The sequence below is a fragment of the Phocoena phocoena genome, chromosome 11, assembly GCF_963924675.1.
Source record: "Phocoena phocoena chromosome 11, mPhoPho1.1, whole genome shotgun sequence".
NCBI lineage: Eukaryota > Metazoa > Chordata > Mammalia > Artiodactyla > Phocoenidae > Phocoena > Phocoena phocoena.
In genome coordinates this window covers 9,802,164-9,820,815 of record NC_089229.1, presented here as the reverse complement: position 1 = coordinate 9,820,815, position 18,652 = coordinate 9,802,164, and the positions used below count along the sequence as shown (strand labels likewise).

Genomic DNA, 18,652 nt, shown 5'->3' with positions numbered 1-18,652 from the left:
GTCAGTTTTTACAAAGCCGGGTGACTATGTAACCAGGAATATAAAAGTTGGACTTATGCTGAAGGGAAGTTCAAATCAATTTACAAATGTTTATTAACTGATTCCCATATGGAATCGGTTACCATGTTAACCAATTACCAGTGCAAGGCACTGTGGAGGATTTAAGGGTCTTAAGATAATCTATGCCATAGGTAAGTGTAAAACATAATTATGTAGGCAAAATATAAACACATAAAAAGACAAGTACCACGAGAGAGCAGTATACATGTAAGAGACTCTGAAAGAGTGAGAACGTTCCACTCAGGTCCCTGCATGTCCTTGTTCCTCCCAGCTGTTCCTCCCTATTCCCTCTTGCATATGACCTGGCTCCTAACTGTTTCTTTCAGCCATTCTTGATAAAATCCAAATTGCCCAAACAGTGGCAGCTATTCTGCAAGAACAATTCCTCCCTCTCAAGAACCATCCTTAATCAACTGTTTCTGAAACTAGCTGAGCTCCAGCTAAGCGCCTCTTCCTACAGTCCTATTGTTAAAAAGAATGTCCTCTGAACCTGATATCTCCTCAAACTACCGTATTTCTTCTATTTATTGGTTAATTACACACTGCCTCAATTCCTTACTGTTTATTTGCAACAAGCTTCCATCATCTTACTTTACTGCAAATGGCCTCTTGGACTCCTAATTGCAAACCTCAGTGATCTTTTTCAGTTTGCACCTTCTCTCTCTCTCTCTCTGTGGAACATCACTGACTACCATTTTCTTCTTGAAACTTTCCTTATGCTTAGCATCCACAACCAGATATCCTCTTACTTTGTCTGTCTTTATTGATTCGTCCTTTTAGTCCCTCTTCCTAGACATATAGGCACACCCCAAAGTTATGTTCTCAGTTCTCTTCTCTTCTCTCTATGTAAGTTCTCTTGCCTCCCCCTGGCTATTCCATCCATATCCTTGGCCCTACATTTTTCTCAAGCTGAGCCCAACATTTCCAACTGCCATATGGATGTCCCTCTGTACCTCATATTTGACATATTAAAATGAAACATCACCTTTTCTCTGAAATATGATCTTCCCAATTCTGTCATCGTTATTCTCCTAGTATCTAGACAAACTTAAGAGTGGTTTCCCAAGCCTCTCTTTCCTTTGTCTACCAAATACAGTCATCAAATCTCATTACTTGCCTAGAATATTACAAAAGAATCCAATTTACACCCATCATCCAGCTTCAAGGCCCTTCGTGTCTAAGACCCACCTTTCCAGTCTTGCTTTCTGAAATAACTTACACTTCAATAAAACTGCAATTCTTTTTGTTACCCAAACAGGTTCTTCTCTTTTTCCTTCTGTATTTTTGTTTAATTCAGACCTTTTCCTTTATTTGAAACCATGACTTTGAGTGAGTCAATAACCTTCTAGCTATTAAGTTAAATCTTTGGAGAAGTAAGAGAATTAAAAACAAATAGGATGTAATTTCCTCTCATGTATTTGTTTCATCAATTTTATACCAAACCCATTTGGAGAAGTGAAACCTTTTTTTAAAAAAGGTGATTTGAGGGACTTCCCTGGTGGCGCAGTGGTTAAGAATCAGCCTGCCAATGCAGGGGACAGGGGTTCGAGCCCTGGTTTGGGAAGATCCCACATGCCGCAAAGCAACTAAGCCCGTGCACCACAACTACTGAGCCTGAGCTCTAGAGCCCGTGAGCCACAACTACTGAGCCCGCATGCCACAACTACTGAAGCCCATGACCTAGAGCCTGTGCTCTGCAACAAGAGAAGCCACTGCAATGAGAAGCCTGTGCACTGCAACAAAGAGTAGCCTCTGCTCGCCGCAACTAGAGAAAAGCCCACACGTAGCAACGAAGACCCAACACAGCCAAAAATAAATAAATTAATTAAATAAATTAAAAAAAAAAACTATGAAAAAAGGTGATTTGAACATAGAAAACAAACTTATGGTTACCAAAGGGGACAGAGTGGTGGGGAGGGATAAATTAGGAGTTTGGGATTAACATATACACACTAATATATATAAAATAGATAACCAACAAGGACCTACTGCCTACTGTATAGCACAGGGAACTATACTCAATATTTTGTAATAACCTAATAACCTATAAGGGAAAAAGAATCTGAAAACGTATATATATATATATATATATATATATATATATATATATATACATATATATGTATATTAAACTGGATCACTTTGCTGTACATCTGAAACTAACACAACATTGTAAGTCAACTATACTTCAATAAAAAAATAATAAAATAAAATAAAATAAAAATTTCAGGGGGAAAACGTGATTTGCAAACTCGACTAGCAACTGTTTTCCCTTGGCTGTTCTCATTATTGCTGGTTTACAGGGTGATCACAAAATGACATATTTCAAACAAATTCTCTTTTATAGTAACAGTACTATATCTCACTATTATGTTAGCAACTTGTTTAAATAAAAGGGTTACAAAGTATTTTCTGTATCAATGAAGATAATCTTTCCTCCTGAGTAGCCACCTGCTCCTGGGAGTTGAGCTGTCACTAGAAAGCAATTAAAATTTAGTTAATATTAGTAAAAGTGAATAAACTTTGTACAAATGTGTATATAAATTAATATGGTATTTAGGCTGGTTGCAACTCTCTAGTCATGTAGCAAAGAATAATGATCTTTTAGTTTCTAAACAGCATGCTATATTTTTATATTACTAACCAGTGGTAAGATTATAAGTATTCTGCCAGCATAGTAGTAATTCAACAAAGAATGTCAATATCTTTCACAATGGGAGATATTCATGAAATTTAGTTCTCCGAAAGAAGTAGAATGTAAGTATCACTAACTTTTCTCTATAAGAAATAATCATAAATATAATTTATGCTACATAACTCATTTAACTTTTCAATTAATGTATATCAAAATTTTAAATGCATTTTCTTTATATGTAGTAGTTAACACTAAGGAATTACTTTACATAAAGTACATACATTATTTCATTTATTTTCCAAAACAACCCTAAGTTCGGCACTATCATTACTCCTGTTTTACTGATAGGGAAAATCTGAAAGGTGAAGCAACTTGCTCCAGGTCACACAGCTATTATTGGCAGAGCTATTTTGATGCCAGAATCCCCTTATTAAACACTTTTCCATGCTCCTTCTACTTAGGTCAAAGAAATGTAGTGTAATGTCTTTATGCAAAAGGAGGTATTTTTGCTTATTTTGCTTTAGAAACATTTAAGTCTTTTTTAGTTCCAACCTTACTCTATGGAAAGTAAGGAATTCTAGGCCTCAAAAGATTCTGTGACATTCTCATAAATACAATATGGAAAAGATAGAATGGGAAAAATCGAGACCATGAATGAATACCTCTCTCCACCAACACATTCATATACCCATTTACCTCCTCCGTACTTCCATTCAGGTGTTCAGAGTGCAGTATATACAACATCACCTCAAGCATCACATATTCAAAGACCAGCTCTGGTATTTGTGTAACCATGGGCAGTTTATGTAATGTCTCTGAGTTTTAGTTTCCTTGCAAGTTTGTTCAGATTACATGAGATTATGTAAGTACCAGGCACAAAGTAGGATAGTAAGTGATCGCTATGATTATTATTGTTATTGCTATTACTGTTGTTGTTACATATCCTTACCACAGAGGGTATGAGAGAGTTGGGTCTTTCCAGTTCGAAATTCTGTGAAATATAGAAAAAAAAATACATAGTTAATTTTTAGATATTTTCATAAAGAATAAATATGGCCTCAGAGTATGGTTTTCTTTTCCAACTGTCAAATCTCACACATAAAGTACCTCTGTGTCATGAATGGATTCTGCATATATGAGTACCAGTAGTAAAAACAACTTTTAAAAGGTTTTCATTTTCAGAACTGTCCTTTAGATAATAATTAACTTAAACCAAATTTTCATTAGGAATAGTTATATAAATGAAAGTTTAAGACTCCACCACAGGAATGAGAGTCTGGGGTTCTCCCACTGACCTGGGATCCTAAGATTGGTGGTATTCCCTAGCTACCAACAAAAGCAAATTCTCTCCGGCGAAAAATGTCCCCACTCACCAATTTAGGCCTATTGAACTCCAACAGATTAAAATCAAGAAATAAGCTCACAAATATCAATGAATACAACAGCAGGTAAGCCATTAAGACTGAAAGTCAACTGAAATAAACACAGATTTATTTCTCCAAGTCAACAGAAACATCAACACCAAAAAAACAAAACAAAAAACAGGGACTTCACTGGTGGTCCAGTGGTTAAGACTCCACGCTCCCAATGCAGGAGGCCCGGGTTCCATCCCAGGTCAGGGAACTAGATCCTGCATGCTGCAACAAAGAGCCCACATGCTGCAACTAAAAGATCCCGTGGGGGCTTCCCTGGTGGTGCAGTGGTTGGGAGTCTGCCTGCCGATGCAGGGGACACGGGTTCGTGCCCCTGTCTGGGAGGATCCCACATGCCGTGGAGTGGCTGGGCCCGTGAGCTATGGCTGCTGAGCCTGCGCGTCCAGAGCCTGTGCTCTGCAACGGGAGAGGCCATGGCAGTGAGAGGCCCGCGTACCGCAAAAAAAAAAAAAAAAAAGATCCCGTGTGCTGCAACTAAGACCTGATGCAGCCAAATAAATAAATAAAATAAATATTTAAAAAAACCACAAACAACAACAACCAAAAAACAGATTTAGTTCTCTGAAGACTGAAAATACTGGAACTGTCAGGAATAGTACGTAACATAGCTATGCATGAACATTTTTCTTTTTTTGACCACACTGTGTGGCCCGTGGGATTCTAGTTCCCCAACCAGGGACCAAACCTGGGCCCTTGGCAGTGAGAGTGCAGAGTCCTAACCACTGGACCGCCAGGGAATTCCTGACTTTTTTTTTTAATAGAGGATACAATAAGGGAAGGGAAATCTATTCTCTATGTTCCTGAAACATGTATTTCTTAGAAATAATATCTGTCTCATTATACAACTACCCTCTGAAGGTATGAGAGAAAAAAATTCTAATCTCTTCTATAGGAATCAGAGATAAAAAGATGAAAAATGCCAATAAAACTCATCTGTTAATGTTGGAATATATTTTAATTGCAGCCCAGAATGATCTTGCATTATGATAACTGATATTTCATCATAAGTTCCCAAATAGATACAATTTACAATTGACTACTTAATTATATATATGGGTGTGTATATATACACATATTTTTCATATAACAAAATATTAAGGTTCTACTTACCTCCAAAAGCTTCTGTGATTGCCATGCTTTCAATTCCACCTCCTAGCAACTTACTAGAAATAGAAAGTAAGCTTTAGTAACGGGAACAGAAATAGAGATATCAAGAAAGGAGAAAGTGCTAATATCATTAGTATCATTTCTATCTATCTATATACCTTTCTATCTGTCCAACATGAACAGGAATTCTTGGCTGAATAAATGGCTTCCCACCTGTTTAGATCACAGGTTATACTGTATATGGGCAGGGGGATCAACAAAACAATTTATAAGCCCTGTTGTTCTTAACTCCTGTGTACCAATAGGAAATGGGCTATGCAGGGCTTATATTTCAGTAATTCTAAAGAACTGAACTGGAGTGCGAATAAATGATTTTTAGTTATTAATTGGATATTTCATATTGTGCTGGGACTATGTTTCTAAAAGTCAACTGAATATCCAATTTTTTTTAATGTACTGAAAAACATGAAAAATAGATATTAGGAGAATCCAGTGATTGTCACCATGATTGGCTTATCTCACACAAACCAAATTCTATGAAGAACATGTCAGAATAGAAAATATTCAAAGATGTGACAGGTAACGCTAGCAGATAGAAGAATAACTGTCAGATTTTGACAGCATGCACTTAACTGGTAATGCAGTGACTCAGCGCATTTAATACATACTCTTGATATGGAAAGATCTAAAGTTAATTAATCTCATTCATTCATTTAATGCAACAAATATTAATTATGGCAATTGTGCTAAGACCTGGTAAGAGCACTTTTAAAATCTTTGTAGTTATTTATTTATTTTTGACTGCATTGGGTCTTTGTTGCTGTGCACCGCCTTTCTCTAGTTGCGGTGAGTGGGGGCTACTCTTCGTTGTGGTGCACGGGCTTCTCATTGCAGTGGCTTCTCTTGTTGCAGAGCACGGGCTCTAGGTGCATGGGCTTCAGTAGTTGCAGCACGCGGGCTCAGTAGTTGTGGTTCACAGGCCCTAGAGCGCAGGCTCAGTAGTTGTGGCGCATGGGCTTAGTTGCTCCACGGCATATGGGATCTTCCCAGACCAGGGCTCAAACCCGTGTCCCCTGCACTGGCAGGCTGATTCTTAACCACTGCACCATGAGGGAAGACCAAAATTCTTTGTAGTTTTTATTAGCATGACTTTTGGGACATGGTCACAGATTAGACAAAGCTTTAAGAGATGGATAATCTAACAGATTTACACTTACGTAGTTTAAGAGAGCAGCTTAAATGTAAATTGAAGTAATGTTGGAAGTTATTCACAGACTTAGTGAGGGCTATGGACTTTAATGAGAAAAAGAAAAATCTAGATACTGACCCACATAAAGGACATGGTGGAGAAACCACTCCATTTGGTGGGTTGGCCAAAAAGTTCGTTCGGGTTTTCTGCAAGATGTTCTGGAAAAACCCTAACAAACTTTTTGGCCAACCCAATACTTAGGGATTCTATAAACCTACCAACTATTAAAGAGAGTTTTATTGACACTTGGCCCTCCTCATCTTGAGAAAAATCACCCTGAAAGGCTATAGCTCTGGAAAATCTCAGACAAAATTTCTGGTTGATATGCTGAAAAAGTGACCCCAAAATTTAACTGAAAGGGTATCCCAAATTACTTGGGATAGCATAATTGTTCCCTTATGAAACTCAGGAAAATTTACAATTAGGTACAGAAATAGTATTTTTAAATCTAGGAAGATTTAAAAATGGAGACACAAATCAAACCCACAGATTACTATTTTCATATTAAATTTGGAAATAATCTGTGCATATTTGGTACCTGAGAATTTTCAAAATTTAAGAGAATTTGACATTTTTATAATAACACATTAGCCTCTAATTGATTACATGATATAGACCTGCAGTTTCTAAATTGATAACTAAGTTTATACACAGTATTTGAACATTTAAGAGTGTCTAAGACTCACTATACTTATAACTTTAATTTATTAAATTTATAAGACATTCAGATAATTGGAAAGATTTTAATAATTACACAGGTAAAGTTCTTAGAGGAAATATAATATAATAAATTTATAAATATAATTTAAAATGTTTAAGGGAATTTAGTTAACCATATTAGAAAGGCTCCCTTAAAATTTGCCAAATTTATAAATAGACTTGCAGCTTAAGAAAAAATTATATAACATTTAAACAAATAAAATATTAATTAAAAAAAGCCTAGCTCCTGAGTAATCTTTTATGTGCCCCAAAACCCAACATCGAGGACACCAGAAAGCTCACTATGAGAGTAATAATTTCTCTAAGCCGAATGGCTCTTAAACCATGATGTGGTAGAGCAACTGGAGAATATCAAGTTGTCATTTGAATCAAGTTTTATTTATTTATTTATTTAGGCTGCACTGGGTCTTAGTTGCGGCACGCGGGATCTTTTAGCTGTGGCATGTGGACTTCTTAGTTGTGGCATGCGTGTGGGATCTAGTTCCCTGGCCAGGAATAGAACCTGGCCCCCTGCATTAGGAGCATGGAGTTCCACCCACTGGACCACCAGGGAAGTCCCGGAATCAAGTTACCTTGACCAATTTGTCTTGGACCAAAGACTTTTCCTTAGCTGTTACTTGAAAAAAAGTTCTGTGATTTTAAAAATTTGAGGCAATGCTACGTTAAAGAGGTGTTTTATTTCGCGGCAAGAATTCAGATCCTTTAATAAAATGTGTGAATCTCCAAGAGGAGAATATAGTATATTGCACTTCCCTAACTTATTTTATTCACTGTTTATTCATTCAATTAGTCATTCTACAAATATTTATTGAACACCTAGTTTGTGTTAGAGATTGCTCTATGCCCTTGGAGTAAAGCAGCGAACAAAAGAGACAGAAATCCATCACTTCATGGAGCTTCCATTCTAATGAGAGAACAGACAATAAACATAAGTAAAATTTGTGGTATGTCAGTTGTTATTAAATGATATGGATAAAAATTAGATCCAGAGAGGGGATAAGATGTGCAGAGGATGAAGATGGGGAGTTTTCAAATAAATTTTCAAATAAAGTGATCAGAGAAGGCCTTAGTGAGAAGTAGACATTTTAGCAAAGACCTGAAAAACCTGACAGCAAGTCATGAACATAATGACGAAAGAGTGTTCTGGGCAGAGGGAATGCTAAGTGCAAAGGCCCTGAGGTGGGAGTGTATCTGGCATGTTGTAGGAATAGCAAAGAAGTTAGTGTGGTTGGTACATAGTAAACCACAAGATGAATTAAAGATGAGCTTAGATTTGAGATTAGAGAGGATTTTGGCTTTTGCTCTGAGTGAGATGGGGAGTCATTAGGATGTTTTGGGCAGAGGAGTGTTATGATCTGACCTATGGTTTAAAAGGATTATTCTGGCTCCTATGTGAAGAATAAATGGTAGGGGCAAGGTCTAAAGGAGGGAAGTTAGTTAGAAGTTATTATTAATAATCCAGAAGAGATACTAATAGGTGTTTTAGACCAGTGAGTGAACAAAGGAGAAGGTGGTGAGAAGTAATTGAATTCGTATTTCTTCTCTTTCTCTGTACACATATAGACACAAATAGAAAAAAAAAATGTATATATACACACACATATATATATGTAAACTTTCTATTATGGACAATTTCAAACATACAAAAGTAGACAAAAACAGTATAATAATGAACCTTCATGTACCTATAACTCAGCTTTAAAAATTATCAGCTATGAACTCATGGTCAACCTTTTTTCATATAAACCTCCAACCACTTCCCTCCCTTTTCATATTACTTTAAGCACATCCTAGGCAACATATCATTTCATCCTAAATATTTCAGTAGGTATCTCTACAAGATGAAGACTCTTATTTTTAACATAACTGCATTACCATTATCACACGTAAAAAATTAGTAATTCCTTAAAATCAACTATCTAGTAAGTGTTCAATTTTCAGTCTCATATGTCTTATTATCCGTGTGTGTTTGAATCAGGATCCAAAATAAGATCCACATATTGGGATTAAGTGACATGTCTTTTTTTTTTTTTTTTAATAGTCTGTGCCTACAAGGCACCTTCAGTTTATTAATTAATTAATTAATTTTTGCTGTGTTGGGTCTTCGTTTCTGTGCGAGGGCTTTCTCTAGTTGTGGCAAGCGGGGGCCACTCTTCATCGCAGTGCGCGGGCCTCTCACTATCGCGGCCTTTCTTGTTGCGGAGCACAGGCTCCAGACGCGCAGGCTCAGTAGTTGTGGCTCATGGGCCCAGCCGCTCTGCGGCATGTGGGATCCTCCCAGACCAGGGCTCGAACCCGTGTCCCGTGCGTCAGCAGGCAGATTCTCAACCACTGCGCCACCAGGGAAGCCCAAGTGACATGTCTTTTAAATCTCTTTTAATCTCTAGGTCTTGTCCCTGATTCCATCTCTTTTTCTTTTTAATTCCTTATAGTTTATTTGTTGAAGAAACTGGTTGGTGTTTTTTTAAATATAAGGATTGTTTTTTTTAAAAAATAAACTTATTTACTTATTTTTGGCTGAGCTGGGTCTTCATAGCTGCGCGGTCTTTCTCTAGCTGCTGCGAGCGGGGGTTACTCTTCGCTGCAGTGAGAGGTCTTCTCATTGCAGTGGCTTCTCTTGTTGTGGAGCACGGGTCCTAGGTGTGCGGGCTTCAGTAGCTGTGGCATGTGGGCTCAGTAGTTGTAGCTCGCGGGCTCTAGAGCACAGGCTCAATAGTTGTGGCACACGGGCTTAGTTGCTCCGCGGCATGTGGGATCTTCCCAGACCAGGGCACAAACCTGTGTCCCCTGCATTGGCAGGTGTATTCTTAACCACTGAGCCATCAGGGAAGCCCGGTTGGTTTGTTCTGACTAAATATATTTGAAGGTAGAGCAGACAGGATTTGTTAATAGATTAGAGTTAGGGTGTGAGAGGGGAGAAGAGGTGCTAAGGATGACACTAAGGTTTCAGATCTGAGGATCAAAAAGAGCTCCGGATGAGGGAGATTTTAGGAGGAGCAGATCTGGGGCAAAGATCAGAAGTTTGGTTTCAGACCTGTGAAGTCTGAGCTGCCTAGCAGACATTCAAATGGAGGCATATTTGACTATGAACTCTTTTTTTCTTGCAGTTTTTTGTGAGGTCAGTGTTTTGAGGAATACTTTGAAGAAATACTGCTTTTGTTCAAATTGATCTTGGCCACTGCTCTGACTTATGAAACAGTAACTCTGCCTACTAAGGTAGAGAAAAAAAACCACATTCTAGTCAACTTCCATTGGGAAGATGATGACTATGTCTCAGGAATCATAAGATAATAAATAAAAAGGGAAGTTAAAACTGCTGAGGCTGAAGAGCAAAACCAACACTGCATTATTTCTTCTAAAATATTCACTCTAACAACTGATTTTTAAGTAAAACCAAAAGTGAAATGGAATTTCCTTCATCAGTGGAGAAGAAAAGGGAAATGAAAAGTTAAACTAATTTTTAAAAATGGTTTATAGATTAATGTAGGCTGATTTAGAAACTACTTATATTTTGGGTCTGAATTTCTTGTAAGAAATTTAATCCTGTTTTTACAAGCAGTCTGGAATTTATTTGCTTCAGTTGCCTTTTGAGAAAAAAAAAAACTTCTGCAAAATAAGAAGCTATTTCTGCTACTTATAGTGAAAATAACAACCTGGATAGAGGTAAAGAAATATGGTATTCCAAAGATTATGCTTAGTGGTTATAAAAAATATGAGATACATACTCAAATTCCTGGCTCCCAGTGGTGATACGGAAAACCATCTTCCTCTTCTCACTATACTCAAATGCGGTCAGGAATCCTGGTTCCTACAGAAAGACAAAAGAAAAAGTTCAAAAAGGGTATAAGATGATGGTTTTCATTTCAAATCCCACCAAAAGCTATACACTTGATTACCAGGGTCATCATTTAATATAAGCTACAGTTGATTTGTCTTTGAAGGCAGCACAAGATCATGCTTAAGAACATAGGCTCTTATCTTCAAATAGATAACCAACAAAGACCTACTGTATAACACAGGGAACTCTGCTCAATATTCTGTAATAACCTAAATGGGAAAAGAATTTGAAAAAGAATAGAAAAAAATAGATTAATTAAATTAAATTTTTTAAAAAGACTGCAATGATGGCATTTCTTAGGACACCTTTGGATTAATCGTGAAAACAGCAACTCTCTGAGTAGCTGCCGGCAGCGTTTAGTACATATATAAACTATATGAGTTACTGTAAATATATGTTGACAGAATTATTCTTGCTCACTTCCAGGTGACCTCTAAAAATGGTTCACTATTCACTTGACCCAGAAAACCCCACGAAATCATGCAAATCAAGAGATTCAAATCTTCGTGTTCACTTTAAGAACACTCGTGAAACTGCCCAGGCCATTAAGGGTATGCATATCTGAAAAGCCACCAAGTATCTGAAGGATGTCACTTTAAAGAAGCAATGTGGGGCTTCCCTGGTGGCGCAGTGGTTGAGAGTCCGCCTGCCGAGGCAGGGGACATGGGTTCGTGTCCCGGTCCGGGAAGATCCCACATGCCGCGGAGCGGTTGGGCTCGTGAGCTATGGCCGCTGAGCCTGCGCGTCCGGAGCCTGTGCTCTGCAGCGGGTGAGGCCACAACAGTGAGAGGCCCGCGTACCGCAAAAAAAAAAAAAAAAAAAAGAAGCAATGTGTGCCATTCCGACTTTACAATGGTGGAGCTGGTAGGTGTGCCCAGGCAAAACAGTGGGGCTGGGCTCAGGGTTGGTGGCCCAAAAAGAGTGCTGAATTTTTACTGCACATGCTCAAAAATGCAGAGAGTAATGCTGAACTTAAGGACTTAGATGTAGATTCTCTGGTCATTGAGCACATCCAGGTGAACAAAGCCCCCAAGATGTGGCGCAGGACTTACAGAGCTTATGGTCGGATCAACCCATACATGAGCTCTCCCTGCCATACTGAATGATCCTTAATGAAAAAGAACAGATTGTTCCTAAACCAGAAGAGGAGGTTACACAGAAGAAAAAGATATTCCAGAAAAAAAAAAAAGATAAAATAAAATTTTTTAAAAAAAGCAGTTATGGGGAAGGGATGGTGGTAATGGCTGCAACAACAATGTGAATGTATTTAATACCACTGAACTGTATACCTAAAAATGATTAAGATGGTAAATTTTATGTTATGTGTATTTTACCACAATAAAAAAAAGAAAAAATTAAAAAAAAAGAAAGAACACAGGCTCTTGAGTCACCCTACCAAGGTTCAAAATATGTCTCTAATACTTATTAGCTGTGTGATGTCAGGTAAACTACTTAATCTTGCTGTATTTTGGCTTCCTCTTTTGGGTCAAACGGGGATAATAGTGTCTCTTTCATAGGTGAGTTGTAAGGATTAAATGAGATATATTTATGGCATAAAGTAGAATGGTACTTTACTAAATGATTCAGTTGATTTCATTCAATAGCATCATCTCCCCCAGCTCTAGAAGTTGGAAGGAGCACAGGAATTTCAGTTTTCAATATTCATGATACAATATTTTTCACGTTAGATATACTACATATTGGTTGAATTAATGAGCTACAGCTGATGCAGTGTTATAACTAGTGAAAATAGGTCCTGATGTGGTCTAATGCATTCCCCTCCTTGTTGTTTTATACTATGACAGTGGTTCTCAAACTTCAGAGAACTTGAAGTGGGGGAAAAGCCCATGCCTAATCCTAATTCAATGAGCCTGGGCCTCTGTGTTCTTTACAAGCCACTCCAGATGATTCTGATATATACCACTGTACTGTGAAGTTAACTGTCTCTGTCTGTCTCTGTCTGTCTCTGTCTCTCCCTCTATGTCTCAATCGTTTTCTCTTTCTTTCAGAATAAATAGCTTTAGTTAAGAAAGGATAAGACTCTTGGTGCATTAGTATGTACATGAGAAGGAGAGAGGTTCTTTTCTTTGGTAATAGAATTATTTTCCAAAGAAAAGAAGACTAATGCCTAGGAGCTATAAAGTAGCAGTTTCCCAAACCCTGGGTGCTGCTGTAGGGCTTCATTAGATACCCTGGCAGTTATGGAACTGACTTGCAGGTATACTGCCCAAGAGTACTCAGAAGGTAAAGCAACTGAGCTGTGTTCAGAGCAGTTCACTTGGGTCCTCTCCAAGCTCAGGACCACACTGCATCACTCTCATGCCTCAACTGCCTCTGGGGAAGGAAACTGGATGGCTGTCAGTAAAGAGACTTTCTAGGACTTGGTGGGAATGAGAGCCTCACATACACATGTAGAAATGAAGAAGCCTGCTCTTCTGCAAAGAGGGAGACTTTGTCTTTCTGCATATTCTTATTTCCAGAGCTGGTGCTTCCAGTGGCCCCCAAAAGCTCTACACAAAACCTTGGGTCAAAGGCGTGTGTTTTTGCTTGGAGCCTGTCAGCTGCATAGGTCTCTTGTGTTCTGTGGGCCCAGCTAGAAGGTATAGGTTTCACTTAGCTTTAAGCTCAGGTGCCGCAGTGAGCACATTCTTGGTCATATCTATCCTAACTGCACACATGTAGACCCAGCCACTGCTGTCGTTTTCAAATGCTCTCTTATCAAAGGCCTATAGCAGGCGGGGGCAACTTCTTTGTTGCTGAGCACTTCACAACAGCCGTAGATACAATGTTTGAGGAGATAAGACAACAATAAGGAGGAGGAAGATAAAAAATATGAAAAGGAGGGAATTCCCTGGCAGTCCAGTTGCTAGGACTTGGTGCTCTCACTGCCCGGGGGCCCAGGTTCAATCCCTGGGCCCGGAACTAGGATCCTGCAAGTCACGTGGTATGGCCAAAAAAAAAAAGAAAAGGCGAAGGAAAGGCAGAGACATAGAAAGGGAAAAAACGTAATGTAAAGGGAGACAAAAAGAAAAGTTTTGGTAAAAAATAATTGCCTTCATAGTTTTCCAGGTCTCTTAACCCCTGTCTCATTCTTTCAGAAATTAATTGCTTTGAAACCGACAGGATGAAAAGTTAACATGGGGCATATATCTTGTGATCTACAGGAACTCAGAGTTCTCACAATAGTTTCTAGTGTACATAATGAGAAAGGCTACAGAGACTCACAGGGCCCTTCTAAGCTAAAACAACAAAGAATGGATTTTGCTTACAATAAGCTTGTTGGCTGCCTCTTTAATCTTGTCCACTTTTGCTTCTGAGAGCCCTTTGACATTGCATAGCGCTCTTCTTGTTGTCATTTGTATCCCTTTGATGGTACAGATGCCTACTGACTTCAGTTTCTTAATGTCAGCCACATTCTGTAAGTAAAAGAATGGGTGCAGCAGATTGAGAAAATGCCAGCCTGAAAGGCTCCCATACTATGTCATGTGCTTTTGTGTCCATCTACTTCCATCACGATGCCAATTTTATACAAGCGGCCAGGTGGAACCCACCCACCATGTAGCCAAATGTTCTGGAAATATCTGAGTAGAACATACCCAGCATGATGCCAAATGTTCTGGCTGTGCCCTGATTTCCCAAGAATGTTAGTGAGACCATGGCAATGTAACAAGGAATTCAAAAGAGAAGTCTGTTGGTAGGAAAGCTAACAAATTTATCACACGTTCAACCCCCTCAGTTCAGCTCCTTCCTTCTACAGAACTTCATTACCAAAATGTTCTTTAAAATTTTTTTAAGATTTTTTTCTTTACCTTTGGAGAATGCAAATAACTACATAACCAAAAGACCAGGATTTTCTCTTGCTACAATTTTCTAAATTCAACTGAAAAAGATTAAATGTGAGGGCTTCAAAGGGTAATGTCAGAGAAGTTTCACTGCCAACTGATTGCTACTGAAATTCATCTAGCTAGTTACTTAAAGTCTTGATTTCTGTCAACGTCATTTAATCACATGACACAGAAGGTGAATTTTCTGTTGATGAAAACAGTAGATAGCTCTGAATGCCTCCAGCTGGACCAGTGGTTCTCAACTGGGGGCAATTTTGCCCCCTGGGGACACTTGACAATATCTGGAGAAATTTTTGGTTGTCACAACTAGAGAGTTGCTACTGGCATATAGTGAGTGGTTAGGAGTCAGGGATGCTGCTAAACACCCTAGAATGCACAGGACAGTCTCCCAAAACAAAGAATTACCCAGTCCCAAATGCCAATAAAGTCAAGACCAAGAAACTCTAAAATGGACAATTTCACACAGCATTGAAAAAATACTTACAATTCCATGTTTTTGTATCAGGTCAATGTCTTGAAACAAAGATTCCTAAAGGACATGGAACAGAAAAAAAGGAGGGTTGATTCTTCATATCCAACTGTTTCACATATTTTAAAGAGTTAATTCAGTATTATGAGTCACTCCAAAATGCCTCAAGTTCCACTTCTCTAGACAGACTGAGGTAGGATCAATAATGCTTTTTCAAACACATTGTTACATACTTAAAAGAAGTGCCAACACTGAAAGCAACGCGAAGCCCAACAGGCACCTGTGATCTTAGTTCCCCGACGCAGGGATCGAACCCGAGTCCCCTGTAATGGACACACGGAGTCCTAACCACTGGACCACCAGAGAAGTCCCATGGCCTCTCCAACATTTTAAGACCTTAATCCAAAAGAGTGGAACAGCACAATCTATTTTTAAATATGTTTTCTCAATCTTCTTCCCCACCAGACCGTGCACTCCTTCCTCTGCTATTCGGTACCAGTAAGCATAGGTACCAGTATGGCCATACCACTCGTTAAATTATTAAAATACTTTCATGCCAGCTGCTAAGTAGCTAATCTTAGCACCCCTTGCCAAACAAGTTGTTACATATTTGTAATATTGCCTCTCTCCAGAACTATGTTTTATTTCTAATCTCAGTTTCTAAAAATAGTAGTTAACAGAGAAGGAACTTCATTTTTGTAGAATGACTGAGTGTCTACATATCTTTCAACATTCTAGCCATACTTCTTCATCTTGGAATCCTGGTTCTTCCAGCACAACTTGATCCTCCTTCATATTGAAAGGTGAACAGCAGAAAAATAATCAATTCTGGAAAAATAAGAAATATTAAGAAGTAGTCATAGATCATATAGTACAAAATCCTTTGCCCATAGACCTTCTTGATTTCATTTCCGATATCAAGGACCAGAAGGACAATTAGAAAAATATTTAGTTTGGAAAAACTGGGCTGGCCTATCTTCTTTCTCCAAGCCTGTGGCATTACGTCTTTTGTTGGTGTGTGTATGTGGGGATGGGGACTTAGTTTCTTTTCTCTTTCCTCAAAACTGGCCACTTTGTATCATCTTTCAGTTCCCTATAGCACAATTAATCATGACTAATAATATCTTTTTTGTTGCCTTGGAATGTTATTTAGAAGTAGAATATTAGAATTCCATATTGTTATTAAACTTTCATGTTGGTTAACAACACTCTAAGAACCTTGGCCTTAAGTCAATCTTCCTTGTATTCTCCCTGGCACCTAGAACTTAGTCTATCCTCCAAAAAAAGATATATATATACTTTCTCATATATGAGGGATGACTTCCTGCTTGGGAATTATGAATGGGCTGTCTTGTAACACATATATTTTTGTTTAATAAAACATTAGATGTATTTTGTTTATAGTATTTCCTAGTTTCATGATGTATTTTTTTTAAGATTTAAAATTATGGCAGATACCCAATATTTAAACATGATAAAATATTAGGGCCAATAAGCAGATAGAGAGTCTTTGATTTAACACTGTAGCAGTTGTTTTAAGATCTCAGGAAGCTACGAGGTCTGACTGTTTTCATTAGAAAACGTGGTCCAAGTAATCAGTTTCCTTGGTCTATTCCACCTCTTTGCTTAACATCGAATTCGGGGTGGGGCCCGGCCCAGAAGGGGAACAAACTGCTAAGGTAGAGGTATGGTCGCTACCACCTAGTACCTCTGAGCAGCAAAGTATCCGAGGCAAACGAGGAGACAGTGGAGATGGAATCTTCTGGAGTACGGTCCCTCAGTCAGATAGCTAATCATATGTGTGATAACCCCAAATTCCTTTCTTTTCTCCCTGATAAACAAAAAGATTGTTCTCCATCTATCTCAAATAGCAATTGACGGGGTGAACACTGAATCCAAGGTAGGGCTCCCGGACACCTCGGCTTAAGGCACCAGAAGCTGTCCCTCATCGCGGGGAGCGCGGTCCAGATCACCCTCACCGCCTCCCCCCACCACAGCCGTTTTCCTGACACCTGACTCCCTCATAAGAAGGCCGAGGAGGTCTCCTCAGGACTTAGGTCCGACTTGGTTTAAAATAAGGATGCTGGAGATCCCTCGAGAGCACTGAGATTCCCTCCGGGGGCTGGGTTGGGGACGGGACGCACGAAGCCACCAGCCCAGGGCCCAGCAACGACAATGACCAAAGAAAGGAAACCCTGAGTTTCCGCTCAGATTCTTCACCCGCCTTCCCTTTTTGCCACAAACTCCACTCGTACCCACAGTCTCCCGGGGGTTTTCAAGGTATCTGAATCCCTTCCGCCCCCCGCCCGGGCCTTCCAGTCCTCAGGGATTCTGCCTCAGAACCAGAACGCGGAGACGGGCGTCCTATCGCTGACAGAGAGGTTTGGCGCCAAAAGACTAGTTCGGGCGAGCGGCTGGAGTGGGCGGGACCCGGACGGAGGGGCGGGCCCACCGTGGGCGGAGCGAAGAGCGAGGGGCGGAACCCGGAGCGGGGCGGAGGACGAGGGGGCGGGGTGGCGGGAGGGCCGGGAGCAACTTGGAGCAGCAAAAGGAGCCTCTGAGGGTGGCGCGCTGGGGTGAGGCGGGGCGCTCAGGTGGAGGGAGTGTGCTGAGGAGAGGGGCTTTGGTCGGAGGGGAGGCTGGGGCGTCTCTAGAGCGGAGAGAGATGCTGAGGTCAGGGAGAGGACTGAGGTGGGGACACTGAGGAGACGCATCGAATTAGCGGGTACTGAGGTGGGCGCTGAGGTGAAGACAGGCAGCTGTGAGAATGAAGGCCCTTAGGTGGGGCGTGTTCTGACATGAAGAGAGGCCAGCGGAAAGGGGTCAGGAGGTGGAAGGCCATGAGGCGGGGGAGGGGTGCTGGGCGGAGGTGGCTGACGCGGTGACAGGTGACATGCAGAATGCTTATCTTAATCAGGATCCTCGGGTTAGGAGGTCGAATATGGGGGTCTTTCCCCCTGCTCAAGGCTTTTCTTTTCACTCCAACTTTTTCATATCTGGCTTCACAGTCTGTACCTAATACCTCAGTCCGCGTTCCTACTTTCTCTCCTTTCTCTGTGGCTCTCTTACCATTTGCCACTCTAGTCTGTGAGTGAGGCACCCAAGGCCCATTCACGATGGAGCGTAATTTTTCTTCGTCTTAACTTGAAATTTGAAATAGACAACAGAAGCCAAACATATTTTGATCCAGCTTTTAAATAGAAATTTTAGGCCAGCCTGCATGCCAGCACAGCCATCTCTGGCAGCGTCATCCTCCTCCCCTTAAATGGAAACTGACTGTTGAGGAGAGTCATGAA

At 39.9% G+C, this 18,652-nt stretch overlaps 1 protein-coding gene and 1 non-coding gene across 3 annotated transcripts in view; one reads left to right on the top strand and one right to left on the bottom strand.

Annotated features, from left to right (window-relative positions):
- The window catches only part of DMC1 (DNA meiotic recombinase 1), a 38,506-nt gene extending 22,355 nt beyond the window's left edge, over nt 1–16,151 (bottom strand). Inside the window, exons 1-7 of one of the 2 annotated variants that reach the window (XM_065886607.1) lie at nt 16,101–16,151; nt 15,372–15,416; nt 14,312–14,458; nt 10,930–11,012; nt 5,239–5,291; nt 3,645–3,686; nt 2,463–2,535 (exon numbers count right to left, since the gene is read on the bottom strand). In XM_065886607.1, the coding sequence (XP_065742679.1) occupies nt 2,463–2,535; nt 3,645–3,686; nt 5,239–5,291; nt 10,930–11,012; nt 14,312–14,458; nt 15,372–15,416; nt 16,101–16,151 (494 nt within the window). The remainder of the gene's footprint in view (nt 1–2,462; nt 2,536–3,644; nt 3,687–5,238; nt 5,292–10,929; nt 11,013–14,311; nt 14,459–15,371; nt 15,417–16,100) is intronic. The other variant, XM_065886608.1, reaches the window with a different exon arrangement.
- On the top strand, nt 11,321–11,386 carry LOC136131632 (small nucleolar RNA SNORD58). The gene has a single exon (XR_010656369.1). It is a non-coding gene; the product is annotated as a small nucleolar RNA SNORD58 (small nucleolar RNA).
- Nucleotides 16,152–18,652: the final 2,501 nt, after the last annotated feature.